The 14,369-nt window shown below is 42.7% G+C and overlaps 1 protein-coding gene across 6 annotated transcripts in view; it reads left to right on the forward strand.

Annotated features, from left to right (window-relative positions):
* Positions 1 to 14,369, forward strand: part of RCOR2 (REST corepressor 2) — a 74,969-nt gene that overhangs the window by 42,122 nt on the left and 18,478 nt on the right. For 2 of the 6 annotated variants that reach the window (XM_073658535.1, XM_073658536.1), the window contains exon 2: positions 10,642 to 10,809. In XM_073658535.1, coding sequence (XP_073514636.1) covers positions 10,642 to 10,809 — 168 coding nt within the window. Of the gene's footprint in view, positions 1 to 9,975; positions 10,199 to 10,631; positions 10,810 to 11,362; positions 11,449 to 14,369 lie in introns of those variants that run through there. The other 4 variants (XM_073658537.1, XM_073658539.1, XM_073658538.1 and 1 more) reach the window with 4 other exon arrangements.

Here is a 14,369-nt window from a genome sequence, read left to right on the forward strand (position 1 = left end):
CTCCGCATGACAATACTTTATGTAAATCTTTTATTGTGCCACTCGGTGACTGTGGTTCTTTTTTGAGGCATTGTTTTTATTCATTTATCTAACTCCTGCCATAAGTTTAGGTTTTTCATTGCTTCCCCGCCTTAGTTTCAAATACTCACTTATTTCTAGTGTGTTATCACCTAAGCATTTTATCATCTCCTTTTAGTCTTTCTACTTCATCATTTTCCACAGGTTTTCTCTGTACTATCCTTTGTTTTTAATTGTTTCCATCATATCCATTCTCTAAACATATTTTAAATAATATATGCCTCAATAATCTTAAAAGGGTTTTCTACTTTTAGTAAAGTGGCCCCCAAAAGATTCCTATAATGTAAAATAACAAAGTTATTTAGTTGGTACTTCTGGTCCAGCACCAGCTCTCCACCGCTGCTCTGGTCTCTTTGTTTTGGCCGTAGCATGCCAACCACATGGCACAGCCAATGATTGGCTGCAGAGGTATAGGAAGCTGGAGTCCTGGAGAGTGAGAACTATCTGGCCTTGCTATTTTACACCAATTGTTTGGAGTATACTTTAAAAAAAAAAATGTAAAACCCCTTTTTATTTCCCCATACACATTAGATAGTTGTTGGCCAAAAGATTGTCAAATAGCTATCGCCCTCTCCTTCCCTCCTCCGAACTAAGCACTCCTGTGTTTTCTATGAGAGCCTCTGCAAGACTCCTATGGAGGTGGCTTATCCCCCAAATTTGTCCTCGGATGTGCCGGATGCTTCTTTCTTGCGACTTAATCTGTCAAGGGAGAGTCAGGAGGCCCCCATACGAATTAGACTGTCATATCCCGCCATCGACGTGTTCAGACGAGTTTAGTTGAATGTGTATGGGAGCCTTTAGACTGCTCTTTTCTCACTCTGTTGTATACTCCTTTGCTTAATCCTCCTGCAGCCCTCTTTTTACATGCTGATGGCACGTGACCACCACAATGGTTAAGTGCTGGACTAGTGCATCACTGCCCAGCCGTGATGGGAGCCATGATGCCAGTAGTACTGAATATGTCTGGCATTGATTGGCTGCAGTGGGCACTTGCTATTGGCAATTTAATCAGAGGCTGGGAGCACATTATGAGGCTCAGGGCTAGATAGCTGAGCAAGAGATTAGGCAAATAGTGTTAATTTTTGATACTTTCGAATAATGACAGCTGCGTTTTGTGTTTTGTTTTTTTTTATTTTACTTTATAAGCCGGATAACTTTTTAATTTTTTTTTCTTCTAAATGGGGAGACCACTATACTTTCTAGTCACCTCAAAGTATGTGTGTGATCTTGTAGGTGAGATGAATTGGTTATTTAGTACATTTTCAGCCAAATTCAATTTTTAACTTCCTTAAAGAAACAACCATTCCCTTTTTTCCTTCATAGACCTTAACTTGCATATATTTAGACAAGCTACGTATGCATTTAAATGGGTGGGATGGGGTAAGCGCTGTTGCCAATAGATGGACAAACAATGCAACTTGGTTAACTCCTATGGGAATAGGCAGTATTATTATTATAGCGCCATCTATTCTATGGCACTTTACATGTGAAAGGCATATACATAATAAAAACAAGTACAATAATCATGAACAAGTCACCGACTGGTATAGGAGGCAAGGGTACCCTATCCACTAGGGCTTACAGTCTACAAGGGATGGTTGAGGGTAGAGCTGGTTGTGCAGCGGGATGGTGGAGCGAGGGTTACTGCAGGTTGTAGGCTTGTTGGAAGAGGCAGGTCTTCAGGTTCCTTTTGAAGGTCTCCACGGTAGGCGAGAGCCTGATATTTCGGGCTAGAGTGTTCCAGAGTAGGGGGAATGCACAGTAAAAATCTTTTATGCAATTGTGTGACGAGGCTATAAGAGGGGAGTAGAGAAGGAGATGTGAGGATTGGAGATTGCGTGTAGGTAAGTACTGGGAGACTAGATCAGATGTATGGAGGAGACAGGTTGTGAATGGCTTTGTATGTCATGGTTAAGGTTTTGAACTGGAGTCTCTGAGCAATGGGGAGCCAGTGAAGGGAATGACAGAGAGGAGAGGCCGGGGAATAGCGTGGGGACAGGTGAATTAGTCGGGCAGCAGAGTTTAGGATGGATTGGAGGGGTGCGAGAGTGTTGGAAGGGAGGCCACAGAGCAGGAGGTTGTAGTAGTCAAGGTGGGAGATGATGAGGGTATGCACTAGGGTTTTTGCACATTCTTGGCTGAGGAATGTATGGATCTGGGAAATATTTTTGAGTTTGAGTCGGCGGGAGGTGGAAAGGGCTTTGATATGTGGTTTGAAGGAAAGAGCAGTCAAGGGTTACCCCAAAGCAGCGAGCTTTCGGGACTAGGGAGAGTGAGCAGCCGTTGACTTTGGTGGATGGGTCTGTTAGGTGGTTCAGTTAGATGGGGGAATGATGATGAATTATGTTTTGTCCATGTTAAATTTTAGAAATTGAGCAGAGAAGAAGGCTGAAATAGCAAACATTGTGGCATTCTGGTTAGTAAGGAGGTGATATCGGGTCCAGAGGAAGATCTGTGTGTCATCAGCATAGAGATGATACTGGAAGCCGTGGGACTCTGAGCTGTCCAAGGCCGAAGGTGTAGATGAAGAGCAGCAGGGGTCCTAGAACTGAACCTTGGAGGACACTGACAGATAGGGGGCGAGATGAGGAGGTGGTGTGTGAGTGGGAGACACTGAATATGCAGTCTGTTAGGTATGAAGAGATCCAAGATAGGGCCAAGTTTGTGATGCCAAGAGATGAGAGAATCTGTAGTAAGAGGGAATGGCCCACTGTGTGGAAGACAGATCCAGGAGGAGGACACAGTAGTGTCACTTGGCTTTGGCAGTTAGTAGGTAATTTGAGACTTTAGTCAGGACAGTTTCAGTAGAATGGTGCGGTCGGAAGCCAGATTGTAAGCGGTCAAAGAAGGAGCAGGAGGAGAGGTGTGAGGACAGTTCAAGATGGACGTGTTGTTCCAGTAGTTTTGAGGCATAGAGGAGAAGTGATATGGGGCGATAGCTAGACACAGAGGATGGGTGTGGCCGAGGCATGTTTAAAGTGTGAGGGGAAGACACCAGTTGTTAGTGATGGGTTGAAGAGATGGGTTAGGGCTGGAATGAAGTCTGTGGTGAGGTTTGGGATGAGATCGGGTCAAGTGCACAGATGGGTAAGCGCTGTTGCCAACAGATGGATAAACATATTTCTATGGGCAGCTTTAACCACATGCACTGCAGAGTCAATGCAACTCCGTGAACTCCTATGGGAATAGGCAGTATAAATAAGAGGGGCTCCACAGCAATATTTACCATGGGTCCCTCATAACAGAGTTGGGTTTTGTCAGTCAGAACAGAAGTGGCTGGTGATTTTTCCCCTTAACATGTTTTCAATGACACTTGGGCCAATTCCCCAACTTGTTGCTTGGAGAGGGGAGTCCTGCAGAGGTTCTTGTCCAGTAGCACAGTGGATGGAGCCAAACCTCTCCATTCAGGCGCCTTTTTAGCAGTTGCATGCTTTTCCACTATGGCACGGACGTCCTGTGGAAGACATTCTTCTTGTCTGAGATGCTATATAGATCTGCATTACGGCAAACACTTGGAAATAATAACACACAGTTGGAAAATGACTCATTATATGGAAACTTGTGAGCATGCTCTATGTGACATGCAAGGGGAGACTAAGAGGATCTGAGTTGTCATCACCTATTGGCCGTGGTGTCATCCTGTGTAATCTGCCTTAGCAACAGTCTGCAAACTGCCATCATTTGACTGTAGCTGCAACATGGTGACTTGACCTTTGACAGGAAAACAGCCAAACCGCAGATAGGTCCCATGCCAGTCGGATGTTACTTGGATTAAAGGGCATCTGTCACCCCAAAAGTCATATGGGGAACTTGGCACTTCTACAAATCAAGCATTCACCGTAAAATCTGTATTTCTGCTGTGCATAAAAATGTTCTTCATTTCCATATGCTAATTTTACTCGGTGCACGCTTGGCATGGCTCAGCTGCTCCAGTGCACCATGTAGCCCCCTGAATTTGGATATCTCTGTAGCGTGCAGCCGCAGCAATGAAGAGAGGGCTGTATGCACACACTCCAATCTAGGAACTTTGTCAGGAGTTACACGATACATCACCATGTAGCGCTTTATAACTGTGCAGCTAACAGAGTCCATTGTAATTTCCATATTTATTGAGCCTCAAATAACTTTATTCAATCAGACACAAATTGTAGGGCTGATAAATTGCCAAACACACAATTCACTTTTTGGTCTAATAAACCAAAATAAGTTATACAGCTATATTTTCTCACATCTTTGTAATTATTTATGCCATATTTCTTTTGAGGAAAAGAATTGGACCCAACACAGAGGCAAGAATACCACCACAACACATACTATATAAAGAGCAATGCCCACTAAGGGTACGTGCACACAAGGTCTTTTTCTGGTAGATTCCACCAGGAATGTGCTCGCAAAAAGCGCTACTAATACACCAAAAAGAATGTACATAATGCATTGCAATGTAAAAAAAAAAACCTGTATAATGTTCAGTTTTTAGAAATTCTTTTAACTGCTTCAGGTTTCCAAAGCCGCTGAAGGTTAAAAGACGTAACCAGTTCATTCCGCTACCAGCTTCTGCTTCTAAACCGCTAACTACTAATACATACAACCTAAAAAAGAAAAAATACCGCTGCAAAACACGTCATGGGGGGACGTGAAAAAAACTGTTTCAGGAAAAAGAGCACTGGCATTTTCCTGAAGGATCTGCTTCAAAAACTCGACGCTGTGTGCACATACCCTAATGCTGTTTCCTTTAGTGTTGTATGCCCACTGAGTCTTTCGCTTTACCACCCACTCCAATATATTTTTTTCTGCAGATTTGTGTGCATGGCCATGGCTTGTTGCCACCCACTTCTGTATCTGTGCATAATCTATCATCCGTATCAGCTTCTGAAATAAATCTGCAGAAGTGCTTGTGACTCCATACCAGCCACTGCTGTATAAGAGCTCATTCAGATGTCAGTTTCTCAAGTATGAAAGCTATCTGTGTTTATCACAGATAGTATTCATAACTATATAATAACCACCATCTATGCAGTATTTTAGTGTCTATTTGTTTTAAGACAGACCTCTAGAGGTCCCAGTGATCTTAAAAATGGGAAGGAGGGGAAGCATTGCAGCCACATCCTGGAGTGGAGGCGCTCAAGCTCTGATTACACCCCATTCATTGCCAATTGGACTGTTTGAGAAAGCCAAGCACAAATTTTGGGTTTTCCGGGTAGTCACATAGAAAATGAATAGAGTGGAGTTTCAGCATGCACACTTTCGCTCCATCAGAGCCCCATTTTTGGGATTGCTGGAGGTCCCAGAAGTTGGACCCTCACTAATCAGCAAGTTATCTAGGGCATAACTTGTTTTTTTTTTTTTTTTTTTTTTTTGGGGGGGGGGGGGGGGTAGCCCTTCAATTAAGAACCAAAGGTGGAGGAACACTGTGTCACATTATGGTAAAAGGTGACCAACAATGTAATATAACATACATCAGGGATCAAGTAAAAAAAAAAAAAGCTACAGGCTGCAATAGCGGCAACAGTGCATAAAGGGCAACTGCCCACAAAGTATCAATCATCTATAGAGAGAACAGCCATTGTATGACACCAGCAGCAGTACATAAAGGCTCAATGCCCAGGAAGATATAAAGTATCAAAGGTGAACCAACAGTTGTAGATCCAACAAAGTAAACCTCATAAACTGCAAATATATAAAAAATGGAATAAAAAAAAAATCAATACCAACATAACGTATGCACGCCAAAGTGTTGCTGTGCATCTTCCATCTCACCATCCAACATGCATTTCGCCAATGCTTCTTCTACACCAATGGAGATATTATTTATATATGTTTTAGTTTTGCGTTTGGGCTATTGTAGGCGTTCAATATCCATTAGTATGTGTAAATGTAGTGATATTTGCTGTGTGATAGTCATCATATTCATCAGACCCATGACTTAAAATTGATGAAATGTTTTTATCACAATGGTTACTATGACTGGTTTGTAAACAACATTTAGGGTAGTTGTCCACAGCAACCAAACAGATTCCACCTCTCATATTTCAGAGGCTTTTTAGATAATAAAAGCCGTGATCCGATAGGTGGAAATGCACAACCCACACCACTTTTTCTGTTCAGTAGATTTGATACATCCGCCCCTTTGTGTATGATTGAATCATTATGGGGGTCCTCCATCCAGGAATGTATCTATTCATATAAATGTCCACTTCAAGCTGTTACATTAGCCCAAGTAGAGCAAAAAAAATCTGTATGTGTAAGTGTTAGTGACCAGCATACAAATGCTTATTATGTAGTCACACTTCTGTTGGGTATACTGTAGTCTCACAGAAGAAAACCCTGCAGTTTATGTCTAAGACTTATAAGTAATCTCGTTTATATCATTCTATGGGGTCTTTGTCGTAAGCATGTACGCTTTCTGAAATCGATGCCTCCCTTGTTATTCTACCCTTTATTAACTCTCTCAATGCCATGGGGTCTGCTGATACAATGGCACAGATTATCGATTTTGCTGCCCCATATACCCACTTTTTCATTATAAGAGCACACTGAACATTATGCCCATTGCTTCTTCATCATGTCTATTTCAGATTATATTGCCTTTTAGTCTTTGAACTGGCATGTCGGTGCTTTGGTGATCAGTCTGCATTGTTTTTTTTAGAGAACCCTATCCAGCAATAATGAATGCGTTCATGACTCTAGCACGGCAGTCATATGTTCTTTGCGTGTCTTTATTTCCTCCCTTGAGATTCAGCTCTGTCCACCCCACTGGAAATGTGAAAATATGCATGTCTGCTCCTCCGTATCCATGCTCAGCCACCCCCAGACAAAGGTGCCTCCCTTCTGACCATGCAGTCACAGATTTTAGCCCCCAATTAAACAGATGTTCACCATTAATTATGAGTCTGAGCTGGACATTTTACACATGGGGAATATCTCGGCCGCTCCTATTCCTGGAAAATAACTAAATCCTTTTTCTCCCCCTCGATCACCATTTACGATCATAGCAATGATGGTGATTGAATTAGAAACATTGGCTGATGGAGTTGAACATTTAAATAAAACATTACAATTATCTCAAGGTTTTGGTAGTCTGGAAGGTGTCAAAAATGACTGCAAACATAGCCAATCTTTTCTGAATTCAATGCTTAATTTTCATGCTTTCAATTCTGGCTCTAGGGAATTTATCTAGATCTTCCAAATAATGTCACAATCTGCACAATGTAGTATGAATCACAATTCCTGATGTATGTAGTATGCATCAGACATGGCACTATTTTTTAAAGAGGCGCCTTCTTCCCTTTCTTATAGATTATCTAGATCATCCTTTTAATGCATAATATCAAGCTTTTTTGCATTGCTGGATATATGGCATATTTAGTATGCGACAATATTTCAAAAAAAGTCCCATTTCCCCCCTCTTCAAAGCAGTGTCAACTTCCTCAGTATGCAATCTGACACCTCCACAGATTCTGAAGCTTGGCAGACACTCCCTCCCTCTATGTGCAGCACATCTTTCCTCTGTGATCCATGCACATTTTGCATGCGGTGCTGCAGACACTATATACTGAATCCCCAAGAACGGTGTATACCCTGTTACTGTCTGATAAAGTCAACCCTTACACAACCTAATCACATATAATCAAATGCACTGATATCATTTCTGTATATAGGCACCTCTGCTAAGATTTAAATAACTTGCATGCATTGGTGACTCACTAGGAAGAGAAGGAGTTAATTTAAAAGACTCCTGGCTAGCGGTGAATCAGGAACCCTTAAGGGTTAAAACCTCTCACTGGAGGGATAAAAAGTAGTCCCTCTAAGCCCCTGAATCTTTTTTTTTTTTTTTAAGTTGGGGGTCCATAAATAATGAAGCTTATAAATAATAAATCTTTTGGAGGAAAAAAAAATACAACAAATGATACATTGTAACAGTGTGTGGATAGAAAAATAGCAGGAAAAGGAGATTTCATTATAGGGATACAACTGGTCAGGATACTGGAAGGAAGCATGCTGAAAGGGGGAGGGGCACACATTATGGGACTATTATACATGGATTATTAATAGGGGCACAAATGTGCTGGAGGAATAAGAGCTCTTAAAGATGGAGGTATTTGTGGTCTCTCGCACATAGAAGTCTGGTGAAAGAGACAGGGGAATTGGTGACCTGGAAGGTATAGATCTGATTTCAGGGGTTATTACCAGACCCTACTGTAAATATCGAGGCGCCAAATTATAATGTAAGCATCCATTAAAAAAAGAATATACAGCCAATGATTTCTATGGGTGCCATGGTAAGCTTTACTTTCTCTGCAGTGGCTCAGCAGGCAAACAGAGTCTGGCAAGAACAAGATCATCATAGGGATCCTGCAGTCTTAAAGGGGTTGTCCATACTGTGTGCAAGGCTTTACACAAGGGAGTTTCTCCCCTCCCCTGGAACTTAAAATAATTAACCAATGCTATGTTTTAGGCCAAAACTTGTTTTTTTCCCCCCACTGTTATTTTTGTGTGCACAAGATGGATGTGATTTCATGACAGCTCAACCCACTGTGCCTCTTAAGAAAAACTCTGGGCTTCTAAGGGGAACCTAAAAAAAATGCAATCATGGTGGAATCCCAGCGTTTATGTGCTAAAACGTATTAAAAATGCTGTGTGAAGTTCACACCAAAAATTCTTAAAAAGGGAAAATGCAAAGAAGATATAATCAGAGCACATTGCTATATATAGTGTGTTTTGGGGCAGAAAAAAAAAACACTGCAACATTTCCGCAAAAGGGATCATGGCCTAAATGGTCAAGATGAGCACGATCACCATTCAAGGTAACATTGTTAAAGGGGTTGTTGACTAGCGGACAACCCATTTTTGAATGCCCCCTGTGTATAAAATAAGAAAAAATAAAATAAAAAAAAACAAAACATTTTTATCTCTCGGACCAGCGCCGCTCCATCTCTCCAAGCGCTGTGTCCCCCAGTGATCTTGTGACATTATGTCATGTGAGTGCGGTCGCTGATGGGATGCAGCCTTCAGAGGAGCAGCGCCAATTTGGGAGATAATTATTTTTTTTCTGCACATTGGGAGCATTTAAAAGGGGTTGTCCAGGAGTGGGCAAAAACTTTAAAGGGTTATTCCTTAGATAGCTTGGTGATCGCTGGGGATCTGATTGCTGGGAACCCCAGCGCTCCTGAGAATAGAGCGGATCTGCGCATGCTCAACTTCCGCTCCATTCCTTGTCTATGGGACTGGCGAAAATGGCAGAGCAGTCCCATAGACGATGAATGGAGCGGAGGTTGAGTATGCGCAGCTCCGCTCCTCTCCATTCAAGATGGGGCTGCAAAGCTCCATTCTTAAGATCACTGGGAGTCAGACCCCCAGAGGTGTAACTACAATGGGTTCAGGGGTTGCACCTGGGCCCTGGAACCTAACGGGCCCCAAAAGGTTCCTTTGGCCCATATGATGGCGATTTTGCACTGGGATCCCTGCGCTGCAAGTTATGTCACTGGTTATCCCCAATACTTCGGCTAGAACTTGCTTTATCTTTTTTTGGAGGGTATGACCCTTTATTAATTTCATCTACAGGCAACTGGAGGGGTTTATTTTGCTACCAAAGGAACTACTTTTCTGTAAAAAAAAACAAAAAAAAAAACCTCCAACCAGGAAATATAGCTGTGTGGCAATAGACAGATCTGACGATTGTCGGCCGATCTTACAAGATGGGACACACATTGGAAGAACCAAAGTAACAGACACTGGAAAATAGGGGTAGAGGACTTAGTGGTAAAAAAAATGACTGCATGGCAGGGGGGAGGAGGGGAGAGGGTACTTGCGAGCTGGGTGGGTGAGGGAGGTCACATTGGGTGATGCCGGCAGCTGTGCACTCACATGGTGGGAGACAGAGCAGTCTAAGCGGCGGAGGGATGCCTCCGCGGGAGTGAGGCGGCAGGGCCGGATCCTGATACGTGAGCAGGCTGCTGGTGTGTGGCTGCTTCTCATTGTGACTGAGCGGCACAGGGAACTGCTGGACTCCCTTCCTCTGATACTTTCTCCCATCCATCCCATGCACTGAGCTGGGGCTACCAGGGGACACATTGCCTCTGCAAAACTTTCTCTCTGTGCCACACAAGAGGCAGAGCTCCAGGTATAGAACAATGCTGCTATATCATCCCCTCCCCGGAGATCCTGTCCTCCTGAACTCTCACATCCCCTTCTATTCCTCACCTAAAAGCAATGTCACCGGGGTTCTTTGTTATCAGGGTCTATTGCTCTCCCCTTCCTCCAGTTCTGCACTGGATACAGATTTCTGCTCATTTTATGTTTCTTTTTCTCTTTTTAAACAACTTAAAAAAGCGTAACAAAACTTTGTATCCAATGTGAGTAACAGGCATTCCCCATTCATGGTCATCGCTGTCCTCCATACTTTACCCTACAACTCTTCTCTCCAATAAAATAACTTGAGGCCATATAAAGCAATAAATGGGTTCAATGTGAAGTGATGGGGTCTAGACTTTGTCACATTGTAACTTTTGTTCACTGTTTGTTTTTTTTGTGTTTTTTTTTTTTTTTTTGTGGAGGATTTTCAAGGTGATCTGGCGTTCTTGGCAAAGGCTGAAGAGTTAAAGGAACCAGCAATGCCCTCGGTGATGGAGAAGTCTCCCGGCTCCACCGCAATCCTCTCTCGTAACAGAGCCAAATCAGACTGCATGGGAAGCAATTCCGAGGAGGACAGCAGTGAGGATGAAGCACCGAGGGGTGAGGGTTCAGAAATCTCTAAAAAAAAAATTAAAAAAAAAAAAAAAAAAAAATGGACATGTCTTAGGGCTTATTGTCTTGGTAAGGCTGTTGTGGTAATGAATGGGTTAAGGGCTTCCTTGGAGCTCCCTGGAACTAAAAGGATTAAGGTCTGCTTTGCATTACTTTGGCACAGAAGGAGTTAAAGGGAATGGGTAACCCCCTGCTTTAAGAAGGGGAAGGGTTAAGGGCTGTCCACCCTCCGAAAGCAAATGTGTTAATAGCTGCTTTACAGCGCAGGGGTCCAGGGCTCCAGTGCAGCTCCAATGGGGTTTAGTAGCTACGTCTTCATAGCCAGAAAGGGTTAATCCCGCTGGTAGCCATTGAGGGTTTCCCTACAGCCGCCTTGCAGAATATGGGTTAACGTCTGCTCTCCAGCTCCCTAAAGTAAAGGGGTTTTGCTACAGCTTCCCAAAAGGTAGAAAAGGGGATAAGGTTTGCCTGGTACACCCACTCCATAGACTAAGGGCTGCCATGTAGTTCTCTGAAAAAAAAAAAAAAAAGACGGATTGAGTACTGTCATGCTGTTCCCTGGCAGGAAATGTGTTTGGGGGGCTTCCTAACCGCCATCTAGCAGGAGAGATGGGGAGCCGCTTTCTGGTAGGACAAGGACTGAATGCAGCCACACAGGTCTCCAATAAGATGAGGGCTGAGCGCAGCTCTGGCAGGACAATGGCTAAATGCTGCCTCTGCTGCTGTTTGGTAGGGGAAGGGTTTGAGAGCTGCAATTGCAGGATTATGTTGTGATGAAGCTTTTTTAATAGGGTTTAGTTGGTGCCATGCATCAGTGCAATTAATGAGGGGAAGTGATGCAGTGCGAGGCTGGGATGGGGATTATTATATGGACTGTTTTGGGGATGAATTAGAAGTAAAGCCCATTGTGACTATTGGGAGTCCCTGCATGCTGGGATGGCTCCTTATTATTAGCCTGCAGGCCATATTTTATATCTGTCTCGGCTTTGTTAGGTAATTAACCCCTTACTGGAGCTTTGTTAGCTTGCAGCTGCCCATGGTATGTACTGCCCATTATATCCTTTCTTGCATCCTAATATCTATCCTCCTTCTTTATCCCTCATTCTCTGTATCTAGCTTGGTCCTTCTAATTTCCATGTCTTCTATTCTCTTTTCTAGAAGCACCTGCCCTCTGGACTTTCTCTGTGTTATCTTTCTGCTTACAATGACCTCTGTCTCTTTAGTACTTGTAGATCGCATCTACTGATCTCTTTGGGTCTTGCTAGCATCTCCATAGCTTTCCGGGTGGATCTCTCCCATGTGTTGCCAGCCAGCCTCCACCCCCATGACTACATGACGCTGTGTGTTCTTTAGTCATTTCTGCTGGTGACCAGTCTAGACTCTTGTTCCCAGCCTTTTAATTTTTTTTACCCTTCTCTGTACCCCAGCCTTTTAATTTTTTTTACCCTTCTCTGTACCTCTCCAGCACCTGGCTCTTTATTTGCAGTGTATTATCACCCCTCTCTTTTTATTGCGCTCTTGCACCATATGTTCATCCTCAGCTTGTCACACTATACTACAGGTACATTGTAAGCTCGATGGCCGATACGTAAGATTCTTTAGACCGGATGGAGAAGCTTTGCATTTCCACAGCTTCATGTCTCGGCCCCACCTCGTTTTCTCATCCGATCGATTAGTACTCCCATTTTATCCCCCCTTTTTTCTCTAAGGAGCTAATATCTGAAACACGACCTTGGCAACTTGTGTGTCCCGGTTTCTGATATCTTGCCTTCAGATTTTGAGCAATTTTGCTTTTGTTTCCTGTTCTTAGAGATAAGAGTGCATTTCTTTATGTTCTGGCACTGATGGCCTAAAGATAACAGAATGTTACAAGCATTTACAATCCCATTTTCGTATCCTTTTTTAGGGAATTCTGATTTCCTCATTTGTAACCTCCGGTAATTAGCCGGAGTGGTGATCTGTTACAAAGATGTGTCTTTATCTGGAAGACCTCGAATTAACATTGATGTCAGTAGACACCACGTAATGCCTGGTTTCCCCTGTGCTGGTGTTGCAGTGTCAATGGGGTTTCCTTCGGTCGGATACATCTTGTTTTTAATCCAGTGATCATCTTGGTTATTTTATTCTTTTAAAGGGGGGATCTTTCTTAAAAGGAAATCTATCCTCTTAGCCATAGACCTGGATCTTCCCTCAGTACATTTAGTACTGTTGTTGCGTTTTTTGTTTTTTTTTCTTTTGCTGGACATTTTTCATAAAGGGTCAAATGAGGATAGATATTTTCTAATTTTTGCAATGATTTAAAAATTGTCTAGTTCATCTTCACATTTTTGTCTTGTACACTAATTCTCCCCACCCATAGACAGGAACTTTCAGCTTGGCCGACTGTTCATGTGTTTTCCATGGGGAGAGCAGAGTATGGTGGAAGCTTATCTCCTTGAGGAAAAAAAAAGTCAGATGTTTTCATTCAGAATGGCCTTTTCTTGTCTCCTCAACATCCTTTTTGGGGGAGAGGTGTGTGTGTGTGGGGGGGGGGGGGGGACTGCCCCAGAGCAAGATGACTGTCTGATCCCACTTACCTTCTGTGGGATCTTTCAGGTCTCGTATTTTATGTCTATCACATGAACACTTTTTTTTTTTAATTATTATTATCGTATTCCAAATTTGTTTAAAAAATAAAAATAAAAAAATCAATGCTGGTCAGTTTTATAACGTACCTTTCTTTAAAAACTGAGAAAAACTGTCTGATTGCTATGATCAGACTCGCATCAGCTTTTCTTGGATCTGGAGAGAAAAGGCCGATCATATACACATAAAGGTGCATCTCACAAAATTAGATTATCATCAAAAAGTTAATTTATTTCAGTTCTTCAATACAAAAAGTGAAACTCATATATAGAGTCATTACATACAGATTGATCTATTTCAAGTGTTTATTTCTGTTAATGTTGATTATGGCTTACAGCTAATGAAAACACAAAAGTCATCATCTCAGTAAATTAAAATAATTAACAACAAACACCTGCAAAGGCTTCCTAAGTGTTTAAAAGGTCCCTTAGTCTGTTTCAGTAGGCTGCACAATCATGGGGAAGTCTGCTGACTTGACAGATGTCCAGAAGGCAGTCATTGACACACTCCACAAGGTCCCAGAGTCTGGAGGAAGAGTGGAGAGGCCACAATCCAAGCTGCTTGAGGTCTAGTGTGACGTTTCCACAATCAGTGATGGTTTGGGGAGCCATGTCATCTGCTGGTGTAGGTCCACTGTGTTGTATCAAGACCAAAGTCAGAGCAGTCATCTACCAGGAGATTTTAGAGCACTTCATGCTTCCCTCTGCCAACAAGCTTTTTGGAGATGGAAATGTCATTCTCCAGGAGGACTGGGTGCCTGTCCACACTGCCAAAAGTACCAATACCTGGTTTACACACAACAGTATCGCTGTGCTTGATTGGCCAGAAAACTCGCCTGACCTTAACCCCATAGAGAATCTATTATAGAGAATCTATGGGGTATTGTCAAGAGGAAGATGAGAGACACCAGACCCAACAATGCA

Source organism: Phyllobates terribilis, unplaced genomic scaffold (genome assembly GCF_046119375.1).
Source record: "Phyllobates terribilis strain yellow unplaced genomic scaffold, ASM4611937v1 Scaffold_13__5_contigs__length_258822181, whole genome shotgun sequence".
NCBI lineage: Eukaryota > Metazoa > Chordata > Amphibia > Anura > Dendrobatidae > Phyllobates > Phyllobates terribilis.